This window comes from Tarenaya hassleriana, unplaced genomic scaffold (genome assembly GCF_000463585.1).
Source record: "Tarenaya hassleriana unplaced genomic scaffold, ASM46358v1 Cleome12, whole genome shotgun sequence".
In the NCBI taxonomy this organism is placed as follows: domain Eukaryota; kingdom Viridiplantae; phylum Streptophyta; class Magnoliopsida; order Brassicales; family Cleomaceae; genus Tarenaya; species Tarenaya hassleriana.
The window spans coordinates 2,412,965-2,440,594 of record NW_010962392.1 but is presented as its reverse complement, the minus strand read 5'-3'; the positions used below and the strand labels follow the sequence as shown (position 1 = coordinate 2,440,594).

The window sequence follows — 27,630 nt, the reverse complement described above, 5'->3', positions numbered from 1 at the left end:
ACACGGGGGATATGAATGCGTAGTATTACCATCCAAAATTCACAAGTCGTTCTGCTGATAAAAGGAGAAGAAATAAAATGTGAAAACAGGCTTTGTTGATTCAAGTCGTTCGGCTGACAACCCTTTTCAGGATCAAGGGAATGAGCTTCGGTATTCTCAACAAGTTTCTGTATTTCCAGAGATGAGAAGCACCCTGAATCAGGCGATGCCATCAGCCAAATAGTACATCCATCCCCAATCAAAGTGTTTGCAGAATACAATTGTTTTTTACACTCTCCCTCGTGGTATACATACATACACCTTAACTCAGTACAGCACAACATTCCAAGGCTTATGACACAGCAGCAGGTCGCAGTAAACAAAAAACAAATAAATAACGATAACAATATTGTCAAAAGAAATTGAGATTAAACAAAAGCAACCGTCGTCTCAACGTCCCTTGGGGTTCATGATCTGCGAGAACACAGCACTCGGCGTCAGACCGTCCGAATCTTCGCTGGCCAAGCTCCGACCACCGATGCTAATGTCTATCCCACTGCTCCTTGAGTCCATCACATTCCCTTCAAACCCGTTTGCATTGTTCTCATTCTCCGCTCCTTTCTTCCCTTTACAGTCAGCATCGTCGTACTTCACCTCATCCATGTCTATTCCGCCCTTCCCGCTCTCCTCCACACTCTCTTGCAACTGCATTGCAAATTCCAGGTTCCAGAGTACGTCTCCCATTGATGGCCTCTCGATGCCCTGGTCTGAAACGCACTTCATCGCGGTTTCTGCAAACTTTTTGAAGCATTCTGGCGTGATCTTTCCCTTGAGGAAAGGGTCCACTATCTGATCAAGCATCCCTTTCTTGTAGCAGTGGGGGGCCCACTCGGCTAAGCTCACTTGTTCCTTTGGCAGCGTTGGATTCAAGGCAGGTCGCGCGCATAGGATTTCAAAGAGGACAACACCAAACGAGTAGACGTCTGATTTGTCTGTCAGTTGCTGGCGCCTGAAGTACTCTGGGTCAAGATAACCGAAACTGCCTTTTACAACGGTACTAACATGTGTGTGGTCTAGTGTGGGACCCGTCTTTGACAGCCCGAAATCGGAAACCTTGGCGACCCATTTCTCATCCAAGAGAATGTTTGTTGTCTTGACGTCTCTGTGGATGATGGTGTGTTTGGCACCCGTGTGGAGGTAGTGTAACCCACGAGCTGCTCCGATGCCTATCTCAAGCCGTTGTTTCCATGACAGAGGAGGTTTCTGGGTTTTGTAGAGATGTTCCCGCAAGGTCCCATGAGCCATGTAATCGTAAACAAGGATCATCTCGCAGTTCTCTTCACAGTATCCAATCAGGGAGACAAGGTGTCGGTGTCTGAGCTTTGAAAGCATTTCGATTTCAGTCTGGAACTCATGTACACCTTGCTCAGACATCGGGTTGCCCCGCTTGATTGCAACCTTCATCGTTCCACCGTCAATTTCTCCTCTGTAAACTTTGCCAAAACCTCCAACCCCAAGGACCAAGGATTCGTCAAAGTTGTTAGTGGCGGCTTTGATTTCAGCAAATGAAAAGTGGCGGCAGAGGTTTGATGGGAGGGTGGAGGCGTAACTTCCTGTTGTGTTAGTCTTTGCTGAACCAGAGGAGTGTGAGTTTCCATACAGAGATAGCGGAAGCCACCCTGATGTTCCATCGCTTGCAGGCTGGTATTCACCAAGCTTACGTTTACGGTAAGCAGCCATTACACAGAAACCGGCGACAAGGGCCAGAACCACCGCACCACTAACTCCGCCTGCGATAACAGCCTTACGGTTGGCTGAATGACCAGAAGCAGGCGAGTCTAAGACTCTGGATGGATCTGCCGTCACCTGTGGACCAGGAATAGGATTAGGACCGGCCAGATTGCCATTAGTATCATTTATTTTGAATATCTCCACTCCATTCAGAATAGCGTCATAGTATTCCGGCTTGTTAATTGTGTTTGGATGCAGAGCAAGCCAGAGATCCTGCTGTCCATTTCCAGACGGAGGAGTCACCACATAATCCCTGTGATACGCAATCCCATTCCCATTCGTCCAGCCAGCCACATCAGCCTCAGGGTCAGCTGTTTGATTATTGAGGAAGATCGTGAAGACCCGCTGGTTGATTTTAGTAATATTTGGAGAAACCTCACAGAAGTGAAGCCTGACAAGGTAATTAAAACCGGAGTCTATGCTGAAAATCCAAGTCAAGTTGTAGTTGACATTGATAGCAGCCGTTGGACCCATCGACCTAGCGGTTGCATAAACATTGACGGGGGCAATATAAGTAGGGGTGCCGGAAGGATACCGAATGGTCATGTTAGGGTCAGCAGTCTCCGTGATTCCAAGCCCCGCAGCAAAAACATAGGGCTGATCATCATACCACGATCTATACAGACCCGTATCAGCAGAAGGGGAGATATCATTCCCTCCCACGTTAAGCCTATAAACGTTCTCAAGGGAAGTGCCGTTGTCGATAGAGAAGGAGGTAGCTGAGCCCACAATCACTAAACTTCCATCCGTGCTGCTGTAAATGTCAGGCATGGAGGTCACCTCGATCCCATTGACAAAGGCATAGGCACTCGAAGGAGTGGATGCCGGCGAGAAGGTCAAGTTCAATGTTCCACCGTCCACATTGACCACATACTCCTTGACGATGAAAGCATAGGTGAGAGCTTGCGCCGTCTGGGAAGCACTGAAATTCTTGAGAAGAGTGTAAGGCCCAAATGACACAGAAAAGAGGGCATCGGTTGCGTTGAGACCATCGTACGAGTTGGGATAGAAATAGAGACGGACAAACTTGCGACCGGAGGCGACAGGGAAACTGTAAGTAAAGGAGGAGCGGAAGACTCTAGCGGTCATGTAAGGGACCTGAGGAACAGATGGGTCCTGAGTGGAAGCGGGGGACGCCTTAGAGTCCCCAGAGGAAGACAGAAACTTGGATTTGACATCGGGAATCCAAGTTCTGTTGTCGGTGTCGAAGGCCTCAGAAGACTCGCCGCAATTCAGGAGGAACTTGTCGGGTGGAGAGAAATCAGCAGCTGAGATGAAAGGAAATGCGGATACTGCTAGGAGAAGAAGGAAGACATATCGGGCCTCCACGATCCTCATTGATCAACCCACAAAGAGTATTGCAACACCCAGATCGTTGACTCCGGACACTATCGTTCGGAAAAGGGAAGAGAATAAATTAGAAAATCAAGCCACAGAAGGTTATATTAAGACCATCAACTTCACAGATCTAAGATAGAAAGAGCTAATCAACACCTTGCTGGATGTTCATCGGAGCAGAAAGATATACAGCAACAGTACCAAAGAAAAACGCATAAAACCGAAAAAGCTTGCCAAAAAGAGAGAAAGAACACAGCAGATGAACCGATGGAAATTGCAGTAGAAAGAGTAAAGCAGAGGAAGGTGGTACCTCGATGATCAAAGGAGAACCCTAGGGACGAAGAGATGGAACGAAGGCCGATGATTGAGATTTTTGCAGGGGAGAGAGAGAGAGGAGTGCTTTAAGAAATATTTAAATGAGGGACAGCAACGAATTCATTATATATTTTTTTTTTTAAAAAAAAGGAGAGAGAGAGAGGCCAGAGGGGGGTGGTTAGGCATACAGTACTGACTTTGAGACGGCAAAACGACATTGAAACGCGCAAATGTTAAAGATTAATAATATTATTATTAATGTTAATAAGGGTAATAATACGTATTAACATAATGAATTAAAAAAAAACACTGATTAGAGGCAATAACGCCAGTGAATGGATGACAGTTCATGTGATGATTTAAAGAGACGGTGTAAGCGCGTGGCTGAGCTGGCAACAACATCATGGTAGGGCCCATTTGATGCTGGGCCGTGAAACCCTAAACCGAAATCTGAAGAAGAATTATTTTTTATATTATATGGTTTTCTGAAAACACACGGGGGCATGAAGAGAAGAAGAAGAGAGAGCAGGACAAATAAGACATTCCAATCCAAACTCCGCTACTTAATTGCCAGTGGCTGTTGCAGTTAACACATGTCGCGGGCACTCCTCGTCTGCATCTGACAGTGGGCGCTTTCTCTTTGATCTGGCTCATCTCTTCTTTCCTCTGGGCGCTCGCCATTTACCTCACCAACTAGAGCCTACCTCCTTATGTCTGGGTTGTTACCGTCCCTCATGTTGAACATTATCCACCTGTACTTCACTTTCTGCTGCCCTTATTGGACCGCATGCCGTTCCTCGTTCTCTCGTGCCCTCATCAGTTTCACCCGCTTGAGCTGTTTGAGGGCATCGAGCCAACGAGAAACCTCCGGAGCAGGATTGTATAAAGACGTGGCTCCGTCGTACGAAAACAGGAACATCATAATAACAACATACCTTGTCTTAAAATCATCAAGTCACCTAATGTAATGTAATTAAAAGAAAAGGGAAACAACTGATTTATAAAAAAAAAAAGAGAGAGGGTGAGAGCCACACGTAGCTCTGCGTCTGCGATTTCCTCGGCCTTTTTTTCCCCCCGTTTCCTCCCTCAGATCTCGTCTCTTGTTTCTTCTTCTTCTCCTGTCCGTCTGGGATCCATTTTCTCCCGACAATCTTCCCGTGATATCGGTTTCTCTGCGTCTCTGTCTCCCGGTTCCCCGGACGATTATCGGTACTCCTCCGCTTCTCAGTCTCTCTTTCTCATCCCGTGTCTTGCAGATTTGGCTTCTCCATTGCCCCTTGCTCGTCTACAAATTTTATCTTTACATTTCTCCTTTACCACTCCCGGTTAGGGTTTCATTCCGTATTTGGTTGTCTTGTGGATATCAATGCGGTTCAACCTCTTGAGGTCGTACTCCGGGCTCTAGGGGTTCCTACGCAGGCCCGCTTTTCGCAACTTTTTTTGTGGTTCCGACGTGTGCCTCCGTTGCTGCGGGGAATTGAAACTGGGGTGGCTTTTGCTCATTAGAGGAGCAAAATATTGATTGGTTTAGGTTATGGGTTGCCTGTTATCTGCGGCCGAAGCTCGGGCATTCCCTCGAAACGAGCCTTCAGATCTCATCGGCTCTTGTTGCTTCACGTGAAGCAGCTATCATTTGATTGGCGCATCTATACAACTCCAATGTGGCCATTGGAGAATAATTTATGAGCTCTGGGCATCCATTGCTGTCACCACCTGGGCCTTCTCCTGTGGTGCATCGTCGCCGGTCACCTCGCAGCTTAGGCTCGGTCGGTTTCCTGGGCCGGAATGTTTCTTTCTCGTCTTCTGATGCTGAAGAGGGTCAGAGCGGTTACTTAGATCACGAGGAAGATAAAGAGGAAGAGGCCAGTGGTGCTTCCGTTGTAGCAACAGACTTCGGTTTTTCTCCCTTTGTGAGACGTCATCCACACCCCACTGACAAAAAGTTCTGTTCTGCTGAGCTTCATATCCCTCAGCAGTTCTCATTGGCACACCCTGCCAAGGAAAGGAGACGCATGGTATCGTGGGGTGCTATGGAGCTGCACAACAATATCCACAGTGCTTCCTCGTTTGAGATTTCTGTTTCAGGGGAAAAGTTTCACAAATCCGGCAGAGCACGAAGTAAAAGTGTTGTCTTTGAAGATAACCTACTTTGTGAAGAGAACGCAAGGTTTGTATACATCAATGATCCGTGGAAAACAAATGATAAGTATGAGTTCACAGGGAATGAGATCCGGACAAGCAAGTACACGCTGATCACCTTCTTGCCCAAGAACCTTTTCATTCAGTTCCACAGGGTTGCTTACCTGTATTTTCTCGCAATTGCTGCTCTCAACCAGCTTCCGCCTCTCGCAGTCTTTGGGAGAACAGTGTCTCTCTTTCCGCTCCTATTTGTATTGTGTGTCACAGCTATCAAAGATGGCTATGAAGATTGGAGAAGACACAGATCAGATCGTAACGAGAATAACAGAGAGGCTCTTGTGCTTCAGCACGGAGAATTCCAAATGAAGAAGTGGAAGAAAATACAAGCTGGTGAAGTTGTTAAGATTCATGCCGACGAATCAATACCATGTGACATTGTGTTGTTATGTACGAGTGATCCCAGTGGACTCGCTTATATTGAGACAATGAACTTGGATGGTGAGTCAAACTTGAAGACACGATATGCAAGGCAGGAGACAGTTTCTTCAGCATTTGAAGGGTGTTCAGAATTTGGGCTGATAAAGTGTGAGCAGCCAAACAGAAATATTTATGAGTTCACTGCCACCATGGAATTCAATGGGCAACAATTGCCTCTCAGCCAATCAAATATCGTTTTGCGTGGCTGTCAGCTGAAGAACACGGATTGGATAATTGGTGTTGTGGTATATGCTGGACAGGAAACCAAAGCCATGCTAAACAGTGCAGTATCTCCTTGTAAGAGAAGCAAACTGGAAAGCTACATGAACAGAGAAACAATGTGGTTGTCAATTTTCCTTTTCATCATGTGCCTCGTCGTGGCATTGGGGTCAGGTTTATGGCTCAAACGCCACAAGAACCAGCTAGATACCGCGCCTTATTACAGAAAACACGACTTCAACAAGGCACCGCATAAGGACTATAAATATTATGGGATCCCTTTGGAGTCTTTGATTTCCTTTCTGAGTTCTATAATCGTCTTCCAGATCATGATTCCAATTTCTCTTTATATTACAATGGAACTGGTCCGTTTGGGTCAGTCCTACTTTATGATTGAAGACAGGCACATGTATGACGAGAGCTCTGGGTCAAGGTTTCAGTGCCGATCCCTGAACATAAATGAAGATTTGGGTCAAGTGCGATATGTATTTTCTGATAAGACCGGAACTCTGACAGAAAATAAAATGGAATTTCGAAGGGCAAGCATCTATGCAAAGAATTATGGGAGCTCCTTGCCGATGGTTGATTTAATAAAGGATCACAGTGTCCAAGGTATTCCAGGTCATTTGCTTTGGCTGTTTTCGTGATTTGTTATAATAAAATCATGGTAAAGCAAGCATATTCTAGGGAATTTAGGTCTTGTGCATGTCTTTGTTATACGTTTTCAGAATCCTGCATATGATTCGAGGTTCACCGGGGAATGAATTGCTGTGTTGATGGTTTCTTTCTCGTTAGCTATATTTTAAACTAGTCACTGTAGAGTTTGTTTCAGCCAATTCAGTTTTGCTCTCACATTAAGTGGGTCTCTTAATGTTGTTCTTCTTCGCTTACAGATAGAGGATGCAAACGCAAGTCTCAAGTTCCTATCGATCTTGAATTGATGGAACTGCTGCACAAAAAAGTAACAGGGGATGACAGGATCGCAGCACATGAGTTTTTCCTTGCACTAGCAGCTTGTAACACTGTGATCCCAATTCATGGAGCAGAAGAAGATATTGGAGCTATTGAGTATCAAGGTGAATCCCCTGATGAGCAAGCACTGGTTTGTGCAGCCAGAGCGTATGGATATACTCTCTTCGAGCGCACATCAGGGCATGTGGTGATTGATGTCAAGGGTGAGAAGCTAAGGTACGAAATCTGGAATTAAAAAAAAAACAAGAAGAAGTTCCTCGAGAAGGAAGTTGCCTACTATTTCTTGCTATACCCGTGAAACATTGTTATAGCCAAATTATATCTTCTACCATGATACCATCTAACTTGGCTCTATGCGTTATGTTGTCAATGCAGATTGGATGTTATAGGTTTGCATGAGTTTGACAGTGTGCGGAAAAGGATGTCAGTTGTCATTAGACTTCCGAACAATGTCGTTAAGGTTTTGGTCAAAGGTGCCGATACTTCTATGTTCAGTATACTGGCAAAAGACCATGAGAGGGGTGATCAATTAAGACGAGAAACTCAAAACCATTTGATCGAATATTCTCAACAAGGTTTACGCACACTTGTAATTGCTGCCAAGGATCTTACAGTTGCAGAGCTTGACCAATGGCAGGAGAGGTATGAAGAAGCTAGCACTTCTCTGATTGACAGAGCTGCAAAACTACGGCAAACAGCATCTCTCGTAGAATGCAACCTGAATTTACTTGGGGCTACGGGAATTGAGGACAAGCTTCAAGATGGAGTTCCTGAAGCCATTGAGGCCCTGCGAGAAGCTGGAATCAAGGTTTGGGTACTGACAGGGGATAAACAAGAGACAGCAATTTCAATTGGTCTCTCTTGCAGGCTTCTAACTACTGACATGCGACAGATAATTATAAATGGCCATTCTGAGGATGATTGCAGAACCCTCTTGACTGATGCAAAGGCAAAATATGTCACGAGATCCATGTCTGAGGCAGATGAGAGTGTTAAGAGTGAAAACGAAATTGTGAATCCTTATCTTGCGATGGTATATGGCCCTAAGTCTTCAGCTATACAAAAATTGCCCTATCAGGAGGATGTGATGATTTCATGTGCTCCGCTTGCACTCATCATAGATGGGAACAGTCTTGTGTACATTTTGGAGAAAGACTTGGAGGCAGATGTGAGGATCTATTATTTATTCTCTCTAGCTCTGTTTGTTGTGTTAATAGAGTTGATTGGTTTATTTTTGTTTTCACATAGTTCTGTTGGTTGACCTTCTTTTCCATCGATGTTTTTACAGCTTTTTGACCTGGCAATTGCTTGTAGAGTTGTCTTGTGTTGCCGTGTTGCGCCACTACAAAAAGCTGGAATAGTTGATCTAATCAAGAGTCGTACTGATGACATGACACTGGCGATTGGTGATGGTGAGTGGTGTTTATGATATTTACTTCTACTTTTGCACATTTTAGCAAGATTTCGCCAAATCATCTTCTGGCCAACAAATCTATCAGGGGCCAATGATGTTTCAATGATTCAAATGGCTGACGTTGGGGTTGGAATCAGTGGACAAGAAGGCCGTCAGGCAGTAATGGCATCAGATTTTGCTATGGGGCAGTTTCAGTTTTTGAAGAGACTGCTGTTAGTTCATGGACACTGGAATTATCAACGCGTCGCATATTTAGTTCTTTACAACTTCTACCGCAACGCTGTATTTGTGTTGATGCTCTTCTGGTAAGCCTTTCTTTCACCCATACCAGTTTGTCAGTATTAATACTGCACCATCCATTTGCATGCCTTGATTCTAAGCCTCCCGGCTGGTGCCAAAGCTTGTAGATGTGCTTGCATCTGCATCTGGGCATGCAGATGTTGAGGAGTACGTTTTCAACCATGTTTTCAGTTTTTCTCCACATATTTACAAAAACAAAAATTAAGAAAGTATCCAAAAGAAAAAAAAAATTTAAGAAAATGAAGAAGAATATTGAAAAAATTTCTGAAACATGGATTCATGGGTAGGAAAGAGGGAAAAGGTTTTCAAACTAACAAATGGGTGTGGTTATACTTTTTTTTTAAAATTGTTTTGATATGGTTTAGATCATTTTAAAATCCATAGAAACAGATGATGGACAAGGAACTGCAAATATGATTCGTTTAACTATTATTGTGTAACCACATTGCTGATTACCAAAATGACACCATTTCCATTTCCCAATTGCAATTGCTGGCCATCAACTGTTTCTACCATCTTCATTCCCTACCGCTATTCTTAATTGCTAATTGGAGCCTCAATTTGAGAGTCATTGCAGCTATATTCTCAATAATTTATTTATGTGGTTTTCATTGACGCGCTCTTAACAACTTCCGGCAGGTACATACTCTGCACAGCTTTCTCTACAACTTCAGCATTAACAGACTGGAGCAGCGTATTTTATTCTGTTATATACACTTCGATCCCCACCATCGTTGTTGGTATCTTAGACAAGGATTTAAGCCATAGGACACTACTGAAGCACCCAAAACTTTATGGTTCGGGGCACAGACACGAGGCTTATAATATGCGCCTCTTCTGGTTCTCAATGATAGACACACTATGGCAGAGTCTTGCTCTTTTCTACGTACCCCTGCTCACCTATAAGGAAGGCGCAATTGATATTTGGAGTATCGGGAGCTTGTGGACTATAGCCGTTGTTATCATAGTTAATATACACCTTGCTATGGACATTCAACGCTGGGTCTTCGTCACTCATTTGGCTGTTTGGGGGTCAATTGTGATAACATATGCATGCATGGTGGTACTCGACTCTATACCTGTCTTCCCCAATTACGGGTTAGCTCCAGGACTCTTTTAAAATGAGAAGGAAAAAAAAAAGGTTTTCTTTTTAATGCCTTTTGAACGCGGAGCTAATCTACTTTGTCTTTCACACCTTTGACAGGACAATATACCATCTGGTAACGACAGCCAGATATTGGCTCACAATTCTACTCATAACAGTGGTGGGATTATTGCCCCGTTTTCTCGTAAAGGTCATGAGCCAAGTGTTCTGGCCCTCGGATATCCAGATAGCAAGAGAAGTCGAGAAGCTAGATAAGAAGCGCCGTGCTTATTTACGACCGAAACCAGATCATGATGCCCTTTAACGTGAAGAAAGGTCAAGAAAGACACATGGAGATGGTCTTTTTCATATTTTGCTCTCATCTGTCTCCTTGGCAGGAGCCATTAAGTCAGGTACATACATAATTCAGATTTCGCGTATGCTCACTCTTATAGGGTACCGATCCATGGCTATAACTCTAATAAATCAATACCCGGTATCATGTTAAGCCTCTGACTTGACATGACTCGGGTTTTTCGATGTTTGGTCTTGTAAGGGACTTAGAAAGGTTCATAATTGTAGTAAAAAGCAATCGGTGGAAAAATAAAATTGGATCACTAGTCCACTTAGCTAGGTGATAATGCCAGCAGTAGGAGCGGTTAAAAGGAGTCAAACTTTAAGTCCTTCCATGTTCTCGTACATAACTGTCTGTCTTCTCATCACTCAGGTGATCCCCGACAGCAAGGACTCTGAGGAGATGTGATGATGATGATGTGGTTGATAGGAAAATGGGATCGAAGTGGATCTGAATAACGATTAACTTCACTGTTATAGGAAGGAAATGTTGTGCAGTATATTGTTTTGATTATATTATATTATATTATATATATACACACTCGAGGATTTGGTTTAAAGAACGCAGGGCCAAGATCATATATATATATATATATACACAACATTTAGGGCGGTGGTATATAGTATATATAGAGTAGGTTTTTGTAAAGACTAGGATTTCAATGTCATGACCGTTGGAACGTAAAAAAAGAAGGGTTAAGGTTCTTTTGTGTAAGCAGTAACGAGAGATGAGAGTTGAAACAATGTTGAATCACAAACTCAAAGCCAATAAACGAACGAAGTGGAGTTTGTTTGTGTGTGTGTGTGTGGTTGATGATAAAAAAAAATGGATGAAAGAGAAAAAAACGAAAAAGAATTGGGCAGAATGCTTGACGTGTATGCATCCAACGGCTCTCATTTACTCCAGGAATTCGTGGATCTATGACACGTGGAGTCTGGTAAATATAAAATAATTACATCTGGTAACGGACGAAATTAATATAGTACCAAGAGATTGTTGCGTATACGAACATGTAGATTCACTACATCTCCAAAAAAAATGGTGAATTTCAAATGAATAATAGTTATTTAAATGTCACCCAATTTTTTTTTGCGATTTCGGAATTCTCTCTGTGAGTGTGTTTTATTTTTCGCTTCAAAATTCTCCCGTATTACCATCGATTTTATCTAAAGAGAGAGAGAGCCGCCATGACACCTTGGTCTCATTCCTGTACTAATCCGAAGGCTATAACGGTCTTTCTCCACAATAAATCTATATAAAATGAGTGTATATTTTTAATGCCCGGCGTGCAAGGCGGGATGGTGTAAGCAGACGTCCGGCTGGTGACGTATACACCGTGATATCACCCCCTCGACGCTAACGGCCCCGTTACGTTCCTTAGATGTTATTACCACCTCCCAGGACACACGTCGTTAAACTTAACGGCGCATCGTAACGGAACATTCCCCGACATTTCCCCTTCTGGGATTTATATTTCCCGTTCCCCTTCACTCCCGTTTTTCAATCCTCCACACTTACACGATAAATAATTAAAAAAAAATTAAAAATAAAGAGATGAGTTCGCCGGAGGAGAATCTAGGGTTGACGATGGAGCTGATCCGGGGCCGTGATTGCGCGGATCGGCTGAGGGTGGCTATGGAGAATCCTTCGAAGGCAGAGAAGGAGGCTCTTCTGAAGAAGATTGTCTCCTCTTTCACCAATAGTCTCTGCATCCTTCGCGGATTCGATCACTTCGAAGATGTATCCCAGTTTCCGGTGCCCGATAGCCGGAGATCCGATGATTCCGGCGAGAGCATCCACAGTTCCTCCCTCCCCAGGAACCGCAGAGGATGTTACAAACGCATGTATATATCTACTCCCTTGTGTTATATGACGATTTTCTCTGATATTTCAAAATCTCTATATATGTTTAGTTTTCCTCCATTAAAATGGAAGTCTATTCGTTAATCATTCATACATAATCGATCTATATAAGTTGACTATCTGTTTGAATGATCAGTTTTCAGTCTCATAAATCCAGTCATCCGCAAACCATATGCATTATGTGCCATGATTGCATCATACATAGGCTGAGATTGAAATTATTTATAGAGGCCATATGAATTGGTACAATTTAGATTATTCTCATTGGTTGGTTATTGTACTATGTTTATATATATATATATATATATATAGTCGGAATTTATTGCGGGGCTTTGAGGTATTGACGTGGTCAATATGCTAGTCCTTGGTCTCATCTCAATTAGCTCATTCCTATCTCCAATGGAGATGGATACTGACTGCCTGATTGATTTGTACGTCGTCTACTTTCTGTGCTAGGGTTAGAGATCAAACAACATTTGGATCTATTCGTCTCCTCTTTTCGTTTCTTTGTTAGATTTTACTCACTTTTTTGCATTGACTTGAGACATCAAACAACAAATTGCGTGCATTTCACAATCATATGTATAACTATTGCTACTTGTAAAATTATCAATGTCGATATTCAAAAACTATAATGGTCTTGAAATTATATTTATGATACCGTTCAATAAAAAGAATATCGATAATAAGATAAAACTATCGATACAACTCAATACAGCTGTATGAATTTGTCGCTCAGTTATATTTATTTTTCGACTATTCATCTTGTATACATCATATATATGGTATTATCTATTGACTTTACAACTTGCACGTCACGTATATTACTGTATATGATTGATATTATTTAAAAAACTGAAAATATTAAATTAAAAACAATAAGATCTATCAATCCCTTGGCAAACAGTGTAGTCTATGAATATAATTATAGTCTATAACATGTCCTTATATTTTATCTTTTAGTATCAATTAGTGTTAAATTGGATTGTAGATATTAGACATTCAAGCTGTAAAAGATCTTAGTATAAAGACAATGAAATGCATTGAGTTTCTAAAAAGAAAAAGGGTCCATCACAATAATTAGCAAACCCATGCAGCGGGCCGGATATTAATGCATGATATATATATAGATTAATGATTATGTCATCTCAAATGATTACAGAAAACATGGGAATCCGTGGTCGAGGGAAGACTCACCATCACCTTTTGATGACGCCCATTCATGGAGAAAATATGGGCAGAAATATATCCTCCGCTCCAAGCACCCTAGGTATGTAGCCCGCCCTCTTGTTTTCTATTATCACGCTCTTTATTAGTAAAATAATATAATTAAATTAATTTTAATTTTGTTAAATATGATTACGAAACCAATCTGGTGGCATACAGGAACTACTTCAGGTGCACACACAAGTACGACCAGAAATGCAAAGCGACGAAGCAAGTGCAGAAGATACGAGATGACCCTCCGGTTTTCCGTACGACGTACCACGGACAGCACACGTGTCGGGATCCTCCACTCTCCCGAGGAGGCCGGCGCCTCCTCCCTCTTCCTAAGGTTCGACGGGACCCTCCCCGTGAAACAGGAGCTTCCTCCGCCGCCGCTCGATGATTCATGTGCGGCCTCCACGTTGGACATGGTCGTTTCCTTTGGCTTTGAGTACATGCACTTCTGCTTTGATTTCTCCTGATACACTGAGAACCCTCGTATGACTTGACCAGGTCTTTTCTTGCCTCTTTTTTTACATGTATGCGATTTGTATAGGATTGAGTTTGTATGTAATTCGTCATACTCTACTTAAATTCATCGGGGTTTGTAAAAATGAAGTAATTTAGAGGGTTTGAGTTTATCGAGTGCCGTTGATGAGTCGAGTGACTTAAAATGTCCAGTTAATAGAGTTGCATGTAACTCATTTCTTGAGTGGTAATCGTCCAAACTGAGTAACTCGAGAAAGTTTATTGGATTCGTTGGGGTTATAGCAAAGACTGAGTAGGGAATTTACTAATTGGAAATTTTGGATATGCGTATATCGGTGGAATGAATATGGTGAGAAAGAAAAAAAAAAAGAACATGCATGGGAAACGTTGGTCCGTATTTTCAAGTAAAAACTAAAACAACACGTGAGAGCCATCAAGAGATTCTTGTAAGCAATGGCATAATTAGTATAGTAATCTATCACCACATAAACTCGAGAGATGTGTAGTGTAGTAGAGTAGGTAAGGAAAAAAAAACTACAGGTAGTTGCTGCTTAATAAGTCGAGACGACGCGTATGGTAGGTACCGAAACAATTGGCTCCAACAATACATGGGGTCTAACCGTACACGAGTCGCACTTACCGTTCTGGCGACGCGGTCGTGTTTCTGTTTGGTCTCTCTCTCTCTCTTGCAGAGAGTAACGAGCGTTAACAGACATGGAAGATGATCGGTTATTAGGGTTTTGGGCGATCTCCTTGTTTTTAATCGGAAGCCTGATCGCCGTAGCAGATGGTTCGATTCACGAATACAAGGACGAAAGCTTTACCAAATGCTCCAACGCTCGCTTCTTCCATGGCGGTAGCGAAGGTCTCTTCGCTTCTAAGTTTCTCCTTTTCAATGCTTCTTCTGATAAACCTCTCAAGGGCTAGTCCTTCATCAGGTACTTTCTCTCCTTCTGATGCTATTTTTCCTATTCGATTCTATAGTTATGTACGTGCGATCGATTGTCGAATCGCTGATCAATCGGCTTTCCCTAGGGGGGAACTTCAAGAGATGTACCGTATGCGATTTCAGTGAGTCCAAGCTTACTCGCCGTACTTCTTTCGCTAATATTCTCTGTGATTGGGTAAATTTGGACACGCGGGTGACATTTTTTGGTTGTATGGTTCGATCGTAGAACGTACAGTGTTGAAGCTGATCCGATCTTTGAATCTGGTTTGGTGAATTTGGAGTAGCATTACAATGGATTCTATCTGGTAGCTTCTTTCCAAGTAGTCGTTGGCTTGGCTGAATCTGTAGTATTTTCTATATCTCTAAGTTGAGAGTTAGAATGCTAGATAGCGCAGAGACGTTGGCTTCATATCCTTTCCTGTGATGCTGCTTCACCCTTGCTCTCGTATGATTTGGAGCTTTCATAACTCTTTCTAGCATCCTTTTCTAAGGAATCAAGAACAAACATGGTCAGAAGTGCTTATCGAGTCATGAAATGTTTTGTCCGCCTATATTTCATCTAAGAGGAGTTATCCACTTGGAGAAGAATGGTTTGATGTTGTTCTAGCCGTTCTTTCTTTTTAGGTTTGACGATGTCACCTTTGTGAGGACCAAGGAATCTGCTAGCAAGCATAACGCGATGCAGGCTACTGCTGGTTTGGTAGAAGCGATTGTACTTGAGGTGAAGGACCGAGTTACAATCGGGGGCTCCTTTCTCAAAACTGATGCAGTATGTTGCACGCCCGAACTTGCTGATGCTAGATCCTGCACCTTGGGTGAGGTTATTATCAAGAGAGATCCCAATGACCCTGAGTGGCCAAAACGGATCAAGACCTTCTTTCAAGGAGATAAGGAGGATGTTAAAATGTCACCGGAGGCCATAGTTATAAATAAGACTGGGATGTACTACCTCTACTTCGTTATCTGTGACCCAGAACTGGAAGGCACTATAATCAGAGGGAGAACAATTTGGAAGAACCCAGATGGGTATTTACCTGGAAAGATGGCTCCTTTGATGGAATTTTTCGGCTTCATATCTTTAGCTTACCTTTTGCTCGGCCTGGTATGGTTTTTACGGTTTGTTCAATTGTGGAAGGATATAATTCAGTTGCACTACCATATCACCCTTGTAATTGCTCTTGGCATGTGCGAGATGGCAATCCGGTACTTTGAATATGCTAATTTCAACTCCACTGGGACGAGGCGGATGGATGTTACTATGTGGGCAGTGACCTTTTCCTCTGTGAAGAAGACACTGTCTCGGCTTCTTCTTTTGGTAGTCTCAATGGGTTATGGGGTAGTGAAGCCTACCCTTGGTGGCATAACTTCGAGGGTATTTCTTCTGGTTTTTTTTTTATTTTATTTTATTGCAACAAAGGCACTGGAGCTGGTTGAACATCTGGGAAACATTAACGACTTCTCTGGAAAAACAGTGATATTTTTGGTACTTCCTGTGGCATTACTGGACGCTTGCTTTATTCTGTGGATTTTCTCGTCATTGTCAAAAACTCTTGAGAAACTTCAGGTGAGAACTCTATGCAATCCTTTTTAGCTTTTGGCCTCACTAATCAATCATTAATAACAGATCATGTATATATTTTGCCGGACTTCCCACCTGTTGTACATTACTCATCACTTGTACTTATGTTGACAACTCCCTGTTTAGATACTGCATGGTTTTTCATATCAGAACCATGCGATGCTGTCTAGATTTCGTTTTGCAAGAGATAAGAACCTAATACATACTACGGAAAATCCATCCATTGCCAACCTACAAGTAGAACTGAACGCTAAAATCCAATGTGTAAGAAGGGGGAACTGGCAGGTCTAAAAGCATCTACCGATGACGAAAATCTATGAAATATGTTGATCCTAACAGTGACATTTTTTTGCCTATTTAGATTGGTAGCACTTCAAGCCATCCATGAGAAGTTTTGGCTCTTACTTTATCATGGTTGCTCACTCGTCGAATTTTTATTGCAGATTAAGAGGAACATGGCTAAGCTAGAGTTGTATAGGAACTTCACAAATGCGCTTGCTGCTTCAGTGTTGCTCTCCGTTGCTTGGATCGGGTTTGAGGTAACGACTTGCTTGTATAATGAGATTGTGGGAATTAAAAAGGGCATGTAGCTGAATCTTATTCTTCCTGTTTTCTCCGAATTAGCTATACTTCAATGCAACTGACTCTCTGAGTGGCATGGATAATTCCGGCATTCTGGAATTTACTTGCCTATGCTCTGCTGGTAGTCATATGTGTGCTCTGGGCTCCATCTAGTAACCCAACCAGGTATTATCTCTTTCTCTGCTCTGACCCTTTGTTGAGTTTGTGCAATACAACTTGCTGTTATTGCATTTGAAGAGGAAATATTTCCCATGTAGTTTTGGTTTGAAAGAAACTTGGAACAATATTTAGGTTTGACTAGGAGATGGTCCAGCTACTGCCAGTTAACCAGGCAATCCGCATGTGTTTAGCTCTAATGCTATCCACAGGCCCAACCCAAATGATGTTGTGAGTGTGCAATTGCATTTCGTTAATTTGCTGGTTACAATGGTTTCGAAAATGCTGGTAAAGCTAAAGCCATAGGTTCTGATGTTGCTGTATGTATGCCCATCCAGCTTAAACCGGAATCTCAAGGAATGTAGAAGGAAAAAAAAGTTATATGGGTCAGATGTTTGACAATAGCAGCAGCCTAATTAATAGACAGAGGACTTATACCACTGTATGTAACCTTTAGCTGCCAAAAAATGTGGAGTCTGGCATACATCTGGCTGATGATCCACATACACAAGTATTTTAGTTTTCAACTAAGAAAGAGGATTGGTGATATGGTTAACAACACCGAACAATGAAGGTACGCATACATGGCGGATGAGGTGGAGGAGGAAGGTATCTCATTGGCGGGTGATGAGCTTCTTCCTCTATACCAAGTTGAGAGTAAAAGTAAAGGAAAAAGAACAAACTCAGCCCGTCAGCCGTGGAGTATGGGTGTAAATTGTGGCATCCCGGTTTCTGTAAAAAGCCATTTTGGTGTACCTGTAGAAATACAAGTAGCCTCTCTAGTCTCTATTGTATTGTTCCACGTTATCTAACCACTTTGCTTAATCCGAAACCAAAAGTCTTCACCTTTCCTTTACTGCTATCCCATTCTTCTCTTTTGTCGTAATTTCTAACAAGGGAATGGATCACGTTCACTTGTGACGCATCAGCCAATCTCTTTCTCACATTCAAGTCCTGAGGTTAACCCACGTGTTTCCCATGCATCTTTATCGGCCATAAATGTGGTCCCCTTACTTTGACATTAACGACAAAAAAAAAAAGATTTCTTCGTCTGACAATTTACTTGGTTCAAGCGAACCCTTTCTTAAATCTCGTGATTTGGTTTATTAATTAATCAACCCACTCTCTCTCCGTTCCTTGCTTGCTCCTTAAGGGTTCGCTGCTTGCTTCTTCCCACTCCTCTCGTGGATCAGACCAAATTCCTACCCACTGTCAACGGTCTCTTCGCCGCCTCTGACGGTTCCATCCCTCCTATTTCTAATTTCAACCTTTCTTCTTCGATTGTCTTATCGTTTACGGCTAAATAGAATCCCGCTTTGCTCCTCGAGAGGGCTTCCATCGCTCTTTCGAATATCTTTTTCATCGTCTCTGCCATTTTGATTTTCTCTCTTTTCACCATTTCCGATCGTAATTGCTCCTCTGGGGTATACTTTTTGCCTCTTTTGGTGGATCGGTTTGATTGAACCCAAGGAGAGGCTCCAAAATCATGAGGGCAAATCTAGGGTTTTTCGCCCTGTCCTTTGTTCTGATACTGGGAACGGCACTGGGTAGATTTGTAGTGGAGAAGAACAACCTGAAAGTGACATCACCCGACTCGATCAGAGGTATTTACGAGTGTGCCATTGGAAATTTCGGAGTTCCGCAGTACGGAGGAACTCTGGTCGGAACCGTCGTGTATCCCAGTTCGAACCAGAAGGCTTGTAAGAACTTCGAAGATTTCGACGTCTCCTTCAAATCCAAGCCTGGCCACCTTCCCACCTTTGTCCTTATCGACCGAGGAGGTTGAACTTCTTTTCTCGCATTTCCTGCCTTGTACTCTGATTACTTTACTGTTTTAATTGCTTCCTTGCCTGCGTATAAATCAGTTCGCTGTTCTAATTTGTAGTGTCTGCTGTTCACAATTCTTTCTTGTTGCAATTTTGTCTGATGGCATTAATGCTTATCGGCCAGTTAATTTAGTGGCAAATCACAGGGAAAAAAACGGTTTAGGTCGATTATCCAACAGTGCTAAACAGATTTCTATGCTATGGCTACTATGTATTGGAAATCTGATGTTTATTGATCCATGTCTTATATTGTCTTGCATGATTCGTGGATGAGTTGGGTTAATTGGTCTCGTGTACTGAGATTATCCTAGAAATATGATGCCCATAATTGGTTCACTGAGCAAGTTCAGTGAAATAATAAGTTCTCGTAGTTTGAATTTTAGATGCCTGGCAATATATCATCTTAACAGCTCCCGACTCATTAGTTGTTATTCTTTTATTCTAGAATCAATTGGGTTCGGGTTGAGTGCTAGGCGGTGTTTGTGCTGTTTCTTGTCTGGATGGTAGTTAGTTTCTGCACTGATATTAATGTTTTATCAGTAATGAGCTGTTGTTAAAGCTTTGTTCTTTATCATGTTGTTTCAAGATGTCTTGTATTGGAAAGGAGACGAATATGGTGGCATATGAGTTAGCATTCTTGATTATGAGCAATTTTGGTTGCTTTTCATGTTGCAATCCATAGGTTTTTGCAGAAACTTCACTTGTATTGTTTTCAGTTTTTTTTTTAATCTCTTTTACGTTAGTATTGTGATAGTCTAGTATGTCTCTTACAAAGTGCTAATAATTACAAGTCAGATGTGGGTCTCGTATAGTCAGTTACATTGTCTGGAACTGAATTCGTTATCTGTCAACAGACTGTTATTTCACCTTGAAGGCATGGAATGCACAACGAGCTGGGGCAGCTGCTATTCTTGTTGCTGATAACAAAGTTGAACCATTGATCACAATGGATACACCTGAAGAGGATAATGCTGATGCTGAGTATCTTGATAAGATCACCATTCCCTCTGCTCTCATCAGCAAATCTTTGGGAGACAGCATAAAGTCTGCTTTATCCAGTGGGAATATGGTTAACATGAATCTAGACTGGACTGAGTCTGTTCCACATCCCGATGAACGTGTTGAATATGAACTATGGACCAACAGCAATGACGAGTGCGGAAAGAAATGTGATACCCAGATTGAATTTCTCAAGAATTTCAAAGGAGCAGCTCAGATTCTCGAGAAGGGAGGGTACACCCAATTCACACCACACTATATCACCTGGTACTGCCCTGAATCTTTCCTTCTGAGTAAGCAGTGCAAGTCTCAGTGCATCAATCATGGAAGGTACTGTGCACCAGATCCAGAGCAGGATTTTACGAAAGGGTATGATGGGAAGGATGTTGTTGTACAGAATCTACGCCAGGTTTGCATCTTTAAAGTGGTGAATGACACTGGTAAGCCCTGGATTTGGTGGGATTACGTGACCGACTTTGCCATCCGGTGTCCTATGAAAGAGAAGAAGTACACTAAGGAATGCGCAGATGATGTGATCAAGTCCCTGGGTAAGTGTAATGCCTCATTAGCTTATAAGCTTTGCTTCTGTGAAGCCTTACGGGAAAAACAGCCTGACTATCTAGGCTCTTGCCTAATGGTTTATTAGATGGACTGACCCTTTTTTTATTGGAAAGGGCTTCTTGTTTTTATACATTCCCACACAAATATATATACATATTGTTTTGTATTTTGGCTTGCAAAATATTCATCTTTGCATGGTACAGCTGAAAATTTTATTTCACGTGCTTTGGAATTTGGTGAGAAGAACCAACCAATTAGTAGCGTTAAATTAAGTTACGAGCTTGCCCCTTCCTAGCCTTTTGTAGGAAGTGAAAAGTATTTTCCAAGTTTGTGCTTATAGTCTGATTTTCCTTCAGTGTCAATCCAAAGCGGCTAATTCTGTTTTATTTTTGCTTGGTGCCATGTGTACTCAGGTATTGATCTCAAGAAGGTCGACAAATGCATCGGAGACACTGAAGCAGATGTGGAGAACCCAATTCTTAAAGCAGAACAGGAGTCACAGGTTTCACCCTTTAACCAGTTGGCTCCTACTCTTGCAGAGCTCTCATAATCGTGGATTTCTAACATGTTTTTTCCCCTTAATTCTCTGTTCTTGAATGAGCCTTTCCAGATAGGCAAAGGTTCTCGTGGAGATGTGACTATACTTCCGACACTTGTGGTGAACAACAGACAGTACAGAGGTTACTAGGAATTCTGACTCGTCATTGTCTTCTATCCTTCTAGAGCATCTCAGCTTCCTAAAATTTGAATATTCTACCTGGTCTTAGGTAAATTGGAAAAGGGCGCAGTGCTCAAAGCTATATGTGCGGGTTTTCAAGAGACAACGGAACCAGCAATATGTCTAACTGAAGGTCTGTGGTTCATGCTATTTGTGGTTTTGTCTTGAAACTTTATCAGAGATAACGCTTTTTACCCCTTACTTTCAAGTATGTGAAATAGATCCGGAAACACCGATGAAGTTAAGTTTTTATTTACTTAAAATGGTGAAACATGTATCACGAAAGACCTCTGAGCTGAGCAATATTGTGAAGTTCTTTCTTTATTTTGGCAGATTTAGAAACCAATGAATGTTTAATAAACAATGGTGGGTGCTGGCGAGACGGAGCTGCCAACATTACAGCATGCCGGGTATCGTTGTGAGCTAAACTCTTTTTTCTTCTTTTTCGTTTTTGCCAGAGAATCTTATCTTGTTTTGATCTGAACCCATGCTTTAGGATACTTTTCGAGGAAGAGTCTGTGAGTGCCCTACTGTTCAGGGTGTGAAATTTGTAGGCGACGGTTACACACACTGCAAAGGTAATCCATTTCTTCTCCTTTAGGTTGACATTCAGACTGCATGGACTTAGCATTTCTATCTTGTAATTTTAGATTGATCATCTTTGTGCGGGCTATGAGACACGGGAAAATGCCATGGGATATCATTAGTCTATTTAGTGAGTCTGTTGCTACAGGTGGTTCTTATCAAGAATTGGACGAATGATTAATACCATAACCGCTCGAATTTTGATCGTTAACGAGAACAAATCAAATCAGTAGTTCTATTTCTTCATATTTGGAACTTGACAGTATGGAACTGTGGTAGAAAAAATTGAAATACGAAAAGAGGAATGAATTATTGATCCATTTTAGAAATAGAAAGAATTCAATCTTACGACATTGTGAAAAAGTACAGATTTCCTTATACGCTATGAAAAGCAAGGCAATTTCAGAGGTTGTCTCCATGTTGTACAACATAGATTGTCCTATTACTGTTCTTTTAAGATGCAATTTTTTGAATTCTGTGCATGAACTGCATTCAATATTGTTTGTCTTGACAGCCTCTGGAGCTTTGCATTGTGGAATCAACAATGGGGGATGTTGGAGAGAAACCAGGAATGGCCACACTTACTCTGCTTGCATCGTGAGTATTCTGACTTCTTCGTAAGGTGCTATTTATGAATAATAATCCTCATGACCACTGAAGTTAAACTCATTTGGTTATCGAAACCGGGCTTTAGGATGATCATTCTAAAGATTGCAAATGCCCACCTGGGTTCAAGGGTGACGGAGTGAAGAAATGTGAAGGTACTTGTGAGGCAATATTGTTAGTTATCTATATGCACGTGTTACTTGGTCATTTATGACTGCTAGTGATGGTTTATACTTTATTTGGATAGTTTATTCGTATAATGTAGATGCAGTCTAGTTATTTAGATGACTTTTGTAGCTATTGATTGTATACGTTACAGAACCATGAAGGTATTTTACAAGGCATATTGCTAGTCGTATGCATCAAATGCAATAAATCATTTACATATTAGCGGTAACTATACTGCAGTTATCTGTGGGCCTCTTATTGGTAATATGGGAATACTAGTTGCAGTCTATATTACTACTCAGGACTGCGTTTACAAAGAATGACGAAAATCATCTAAATGCTGTACGTATGACCAGTATCCATAGGTATATAGTATTATTCCTTGTGAGCGTATAACAATATTGGAACTTTGCATAAATAAATATTGAAGCTTTCCCAGGGTATAATTTGTTCCGTTGATGTATGTAATGTGTATGAATAGATGTGGATGAGTGCAAAGAGAAGGTGGCGTGCCAGTGCCCAGAGTGCAAATGCAAAAACACATGGGGAAGCTATGAATGCAGCTGCAGCAGCGGATTGCTTTACATGCGTGAACACGACACTTGCATTGGTACAGAAAAATCAACATTTTCTTTCATATTTTGGGTTGACGTTGCAACTTTAAGGATTTTACATGATGTAGGTTCAGGCAAAGTTGGAGCTACGAAGCTCAGCTGGAGCATGCTTTGGATTCTCATATTTGCGTTAGCTGCTGCCAGTCTCTCTGGATATGCCCTTTACAAGTACAGGATCCGGGTATATTTTGAAAAATCCCATCTTTTTTTCATCATGTACTTGCCCATCTTTGAGTGGTGTTTTTTCCACATTTGGAATGTTAATGTGTTGGGACGTGCAGAGTTACATGGATTCGGAGATTAGGGCAATCATGGCGCAGTACATGCCTTTGGACAGCCAACCCAACACGGCTTCTACTGGTCCCCATATGGACATATGACCATCTCCCTTCCTTTATGTATTATCATAAATCCACCCCCCGAGGCTTTTGATACTTTTCGCCTTTAATGTAAATTTTATTAGGATACTACAAAGCCACTAATAAGAGTCTAAGCGTGTCTAGTTGTTTGTTGTACTGGACGCAGATTAAAATAGATGTGTTTATATTTCTGTCCTATCTATCCCTCTTTTATGTTATATTCAGGGAAACGTTTCCGCTTACTGGCAGAGTGGGAAGTGCCTTGCGGTTGGGAGTGGGTGCCTGATCCCACTTCCACGGTTATCCGTGAATCCAAGCTGAGTACATGTGCACATCGGTTTCCTTCTACCGTGGGTTCGAATTTGGGATTTGTCGGTTAGTAATCTGAGCCTGTCGGTAACAGGGGAGAAGCCAAGGCTGAAAGAGGTCATGTGCGTGGGCAGTGTCGGATTTTTTTTGGTTTGGGGTAATGTGTTGATAACTTTATTTTTGGAAAAGACGTCGAAGATGTGGGGAGAGATTTACAAAACATAATCGGCCTTAAAAATCAAAGGAGAAAAGAGATTGTTTTGATAGGGTAAAAATGGTGTGGGTTACATCTAAATTATAATTGGATGTTCTTAAAATTTTAATAAAATTTATAAAGTAATATTGTTTTTTTTAATTTTTAGTGTGGGACATTGGTCCCCACTCCCTACAACATCGGTCTGCCATTGAAGGGAATTGGGCAAGGCTCGTGAGAAAGGTGGCAACTATCTGCAAGTTCGAGCCTCGTCGAACGGCTGATGGGCGAGACTTGCAAAAGGTCATAGGGTTTCGTTAAAAAAAAAGAAGCTCGGATTGAGTTACATTTTGAAAGATCGGTCTGCCTCTGCGTGTGGGAGCGAGAGTTGAGGTTGAGGAGAATTGGGCAAGGTTCGTGAGAAAGGTGACAACTACCTGCGAGCTCGAGCCTCGTCGAACAGTTGATGGGCAAGACTCACAAAAGATTTTTTCATTTTTAAAAAAAAAAAGAAGCTCGGATTGGATTACATTTTGAAATATCGCATCTCTTGTCTTGTCCTTTTCTCGAAATCTTGTCTCCCTTACTTGTCCTTCGCGATTTCACCACTTACTGTCCGAATGTCGGACTATCATGAGGTCAATGGGCAAGGCTCGTGAGAAAGGTGGCAACTATCTGCAAGTTCGAGCCTCGTCGAACGGCTGATGGGCGAGACTTGCAAAAGGTCATAGGGTTTCGTTAAAAAAAAAGAAGCTCGGATTGAGTTACATTTTGAAAGATCGGTCTGCCTCTGCGTGTGGGAGCGAGAGTTGAGGTTGAGGAGAATTGGGCAAGGTTCGTGAGAAAGGTGACAACTACCTGCGAGCTCGAGCCTCGTCGAACAGTTGATGGGCAAGACTCACAAAAGATTTTTTCATTTTTAAAAAAAAAAAGAAGCTCGGATTGGATTACATTTTGAAATATCGCATCTCTTGTCTTGTCCTTTTCTCGAAATCTTGTCTCCCTTACTTGTCCTTCGCGATTTCACCACTTACTGTCCGAATGTCGGACTATCATGAGGTCAAAAAGCAAGTTTTTTAGCCATAAAATCTAAGGGGATGTGGTGAAAGTCGGGTGGCTCGAAAATTTCTAAGTACTCGTCCGCTCGTGTTGCCTGCTCCAAATAGTGCAGAGCTCATTCACAAACCTTATGTAAACCTTATGTTTATATTATATATATATATATATATAGGGTAAAAATGGGTATCTTGTACCAATGTGTAAAGTAATCATTGGATCAGAAGTAAGTTATATGATTTGGATTATATGTTTCTTTCCAAATTTAGGTTCAAACGTAAGATGAATAGACGTTTTGCGTACTCATTTTATCGGTTGAACTAACCAAATTTAAGTTATATATATATATATATATATATATATATCAATTTGAAATTGATGGTTATCTACTTGTATCCAGAGTTGGCAATATTATACATGCACAAGACGTACTAGCCCTAAAGATATAGACTTACCAAATAACAAAAAAACACTACAATTAATAAAATGTAAAATAAACTTGCTGATCCGTATTATTTTATATTATTAAAAATGATGGGGGCGAAAACAATTTGACTCAACACAGATTGTAGGACCATAATTCTACTGTATTTATTGGGCCAGTAACTCCAGAACAGATTGCAAGGCCTACGGTTAAAAATATGAAAAACGCGCGATAGGAAACCCACTCTCATACCCCGCGCGTTAACATCACGCGCCCATTTTGGGTGGATTACAACCCACAGTTTTCGGCTGATTTCGTCCGTACCAAAAATCGGCGCGTGGAGATCGTCTTCGACTTTTCGTGTATTCTTTATTCTATTGCTATAAATTACATTTGTCAATGTTTGTTTTTTGTTTTTTTTTTGTTAAAGCATTTATCAATGTTTGTTTCAAATATTTAAATTAAGATAATGGATACACATATGAAGACGGTTGTCACTACAGAGCCAAATAGAAATTTCTTGAAAGAAGGTAAGTTAATATACATATTTATAAAACTGTATAATCCATTATTGAACTTAAAAGTGTACACAACTGAGAGCTAAATAGGTTTCAAACGTAGGTATTTTATTCAGACATCCATATGTATTGTATATATAGGTTATGGTTAGAAGACTTGGGTTGGGCAGGCTGTTTAATATAAATAAGAAACCTAGGTATTTTTTTTCGTAACGATGACGAAGTCATAGCAATCTATTATTTCGTAACTGTCAAAATAAAGAAATAATGGGTTTGTGAGAGAAAATACATGTATTATCGTTTAAACAAAACTATTATTTTACTGAAATAATATACTTATTTAAAATTATTATATAGATAATTAAACTTTACTAAAAAAATAAATATAATTTACGTAAAAAAAAATATACGACCAACTTTCGTAATGAAAGATTTAGTATACGAGTTCCAGATTTGAGGGTCTCCAAAGTCAAGCTCCACCATCATCATCACCATCATAACTCACTTATAAAATCAAAATGGTCGACCCAATTATAAAATCAAATGGGTTAAAGATGTTTTGATCCCTTTAACCCATTACATATTTAATCAAATCTGTTATATATAGATGCATAGGAACATATATATATATATATATATATATGTATATATATATATATTCACACGTATATATACATGTACGTACACATATGTATATATGTGTCTATATATACATAAACGAGCCGAAAAATCCGATACCTAGTCGAAAAATTCAATATGGTTTTTGAACCGAACCGAAAAACTAGGTACCATGTTCTAATAAAATCGTTCTGAAAAATTCGATACCTTTTTCAAACCGAATAGAAAAAGGTACCGTATCTGAACCGAACCAAAAAAACTCAATATTGTTACCAAACCAAAAAATTTGATAGCGTTTATGGATCAAACCGTTCCAAAAACCTGAAAAGATAATGAATTGAATCGAATTAAAAAAAAAAATTGATTGTGTCTTAAGAAAATATACATTTTTCTTATTAAAAACCGAAACCGAACCAAATATAATAAAATAGCCTATTAGGATATATTTTTATAGAACTTAATGATATGAACTCAATACCGAAATGTCAATCCTTAGTTTATATGCATATATATATTTATAACTATACACATACAACATATAAATATGTAAATGGATTAAACCGGTTTAACGGATCGAACCAACCCAATCCAAGTATTCTTTAGACCCAAATGGATTGGGCTCAAATGCCAAATGGGGTGGATCTACCCAATTGACAATTATACTTTATTCAATGGAAACTCGGCCAGTTTTTATTAAAGAGGCTTTTATCGGCCACCAAGCCCCAATGAGTCAATGACCCACTCCTCTAAACCCTATCAGAGACCCTATCTCCACTTATTCCTAAACTCCAGAACCTACAAAAACACCCCATCAGAAAATTAACACCCAAATCCCAAAAGCATAACTCAGCCATACCCCGCACGCATAC

At 41.1% G+C, this 27,630-nt stretch overlaps 3 protein-coding genes and 1 pseudogene across 4 annotated transcripts; 3 read left to right on the top strand and 1 right to left on the bottom strand.

Moving 5' to 3' along the window:
• Positions 1 to 206: 206 nt before the first annotated feature.
• On the bottom strand, positions 207 to 3,531 carry LOC104806648 (receptor-like protein kinase FERONIA). The gene is made up of 2 exons (XM_010531637.1): positions 3,419 to 3,531; positions 207 to 3,158 (listed from the first exon to the last, which is right to left on the bottom strand). The coding sequence occupies exon 2, from the start codon at positions 3,106 to 3,108 to the stop codon at positions 430 to 432; it is 2,679 nt and encodes an 892-aa protein (XP_010529939.1). The 5' UTR covers positions 3,109 to 3,158; positions 3,419 to 3,531; the 3' UTR covers positions 207 to 429.
• A 425-nt stretch (positions 3,532 to 3,956) lies between these two features.
• On the top strand, positions 3,957 to 11,010 carry LOC104806647 (phospholipid-transporting ATPase 1-like). Its single transcript, XM_010531636.2, has 8 exons — positions 3,957 to 6,870; positions 7,152 to 7,446; positions 7,606 to 8,398; positions 8,519 to 8,642; positions 8,730 to 8,949; positions 9,584 to 10,042; positions 10,149 to 10,441; positions 10,756 to 11,010. Exons 1-7 carry the CDS (start codon positions 5,106 to 5,108, stop codon positions 10,351 to 10,353), a joined length of 3,861 nt encoding a protein of 1,286 aa, XP_010529938.1. The 5' UTR covers positions 3,957 to 5,105; the 3' UTR covers positions 10,354 to 10,441; positions 10,756 to 11,010.
• An 874-nt stretch (positions 11,011 to 11,884) lies between these two features.
• LOC104806646 lies at positions 11,885 to 18,063 on the top strand (annotated as a pseudogene).
• Positions 18,064 to 18,312: 249 nt separating this feature from the next.
• Positions 18,313 to 23,841, top strand: LOC104806645 (vacuolar-sorting receptor 1). 2 transcript variants are annotated; one of them, XM_010531635.1, is made up of 12 exons: positions 18,313 to 18,988; positions 19,888 to 20,580; positions 21,007 to 21,095; positions 21,204 to 21,273; positions 21,361 to 21,444; positions 21,645 to 21,721; positions 21,808 to 21,889; positions 22,411 to 22,493; positions 22,591 to 22,657; positions 23,152 to 23,280; positions 23,359 to 23,465; positions 23,566 to 23,841. In XM_010531635.1, the coding sequence occupies exons 1-12, from the start codon at positions 18,694 to 18,696 to the stop codon at positions 23,662 to 23,664; spliced, it is 1,875 nt and encodes a 624-aa protein (XP_010529937.1). In that variant the 5' UTR covers positions 18,313 to 18,693; the 3' UTR covers positions 23,665 to 23,841. The 2 variants fall into 2 exon arrangements, with proteins under 2 accessions (XP_010529937.1, XP_010529936.1); XM_010531634.1 differs by having other exon boundaries at positions 18,314 to 18,988; positions 23,353 to 23,465.
• Positions 23,842 to 27,630: the final 3,789 nt, after the last annotated feature.